We start from the raw sequence: 854 nt of genomic DNA, 5'->3' as shown, positions 1-854 counted from the left end.
ATTCCCATCCTATTCATTGGTGTGATTTATGATCTCTACTCCCGGCGTCTCTACATCAAGGTACTGGGCGCCGTCTTGCGGCCGTTCGCATCGATCGCAAACGCCTTGTCGGTGAAGCGCACGTGGTGGCCCTCGCTCGGCGTCGTCTCGAGCTCGTAGCGCGTGTGGCCAATGTCCATGCCGTGGTTGCTGTCGAAGACGTGGCCGTGGCTGTCCATAAAGGACGCATTCTCGAGCGAGCTCTGGTTGAGCAAGGCGCGGGCCCGGTCCTCGGTCGCCATGACGTCGTCGTTGGCGACCGACGACGCGCGCGTCACGGGCGTCGGCGGACCGCGGACCTTGCCGAAAAACATAAAGTGGCCCTTGGACTGGCGGTACTGGATGAACGCGATCGAAACGAGCACGAGCGCGAGGAGCGAGACGGTGATCGGCACGGTCGGGCCAAAGCCCTTGGCCGAAACATGCGCCCGGTACGCCCAGTTGGGCTCGATGTCGACGACCCACGTGCACCGAGGACCGCCCCAGAGCGTCGTGCACTGGCACCGGTTCTTGACGCAGATGCCCGTCATCATGGACGCACGCGTGCAGTCGTCGTCCGAGTTGCAGGTCGCGCCACCGGCCACGTCGATGACCGAGTTGTTGGCGTCCGAGTACTCGCCGATATTGTCGAGGATCCATTGGCTCGTCGGGTGGCTCGCGGGGTCGCAGCCAATGTGGCTCGCATTCTCTTCGTTGCCGCGGAGGTCTTGCCACACGCGAATGTAGTCGACGCTCAAGTACATGGGGAACGAGTCGCAGATCTTGGTCTCGGCCACGACCGTCGCGCGGTTGGTTTTGTTTTCCAGAGCCAGCCC

At 62.9% G+C, this 854-nt stretch overlaps 1 protein-coding gene across 1 annotated transcript; it reads right to left on the bottom strand.

The window, feature by feature from the left end:
- Positions 1–50: 50 nt before the first annotated feature.
- SPRG_12953 (hypothetical protein) lies at positions 51–782 on the bottom strand (the record flags this gene model as incomplete). The annotated part of the gene is made up of 1 exon (XM_012353263.1): positions 51–782. One exon carries the CDS (start codon positions 780–782, stop codon positions 51–53), a length of 732 nt encoding a protein of 243 aa, XP_012208653.1.
- Between the last annotated feature and the right edge of the window lie 72 nt (positions 783–854).

Source organism: Saprolegnia parasitica (assembly GCF_000151545.1).
Source record: "Saprolegnia parasitica CBS 223.65 unplaced genomic scaffold supercont2.119, whole genome shotgun sequence".
NCBI classification, from domain to species: domain Eukaryota; phylum Oomycota; class Saprolegniomycetes; order Saprolegniales; family Saprolegniaceae; genus Saprolegnia; species Saprolegnia parasitica.
The sequence above is the reverse complement of the archived record's forward strand: the minus strand, read 5'-3'. Positions and strand labels throughout refer to the sequence as shown.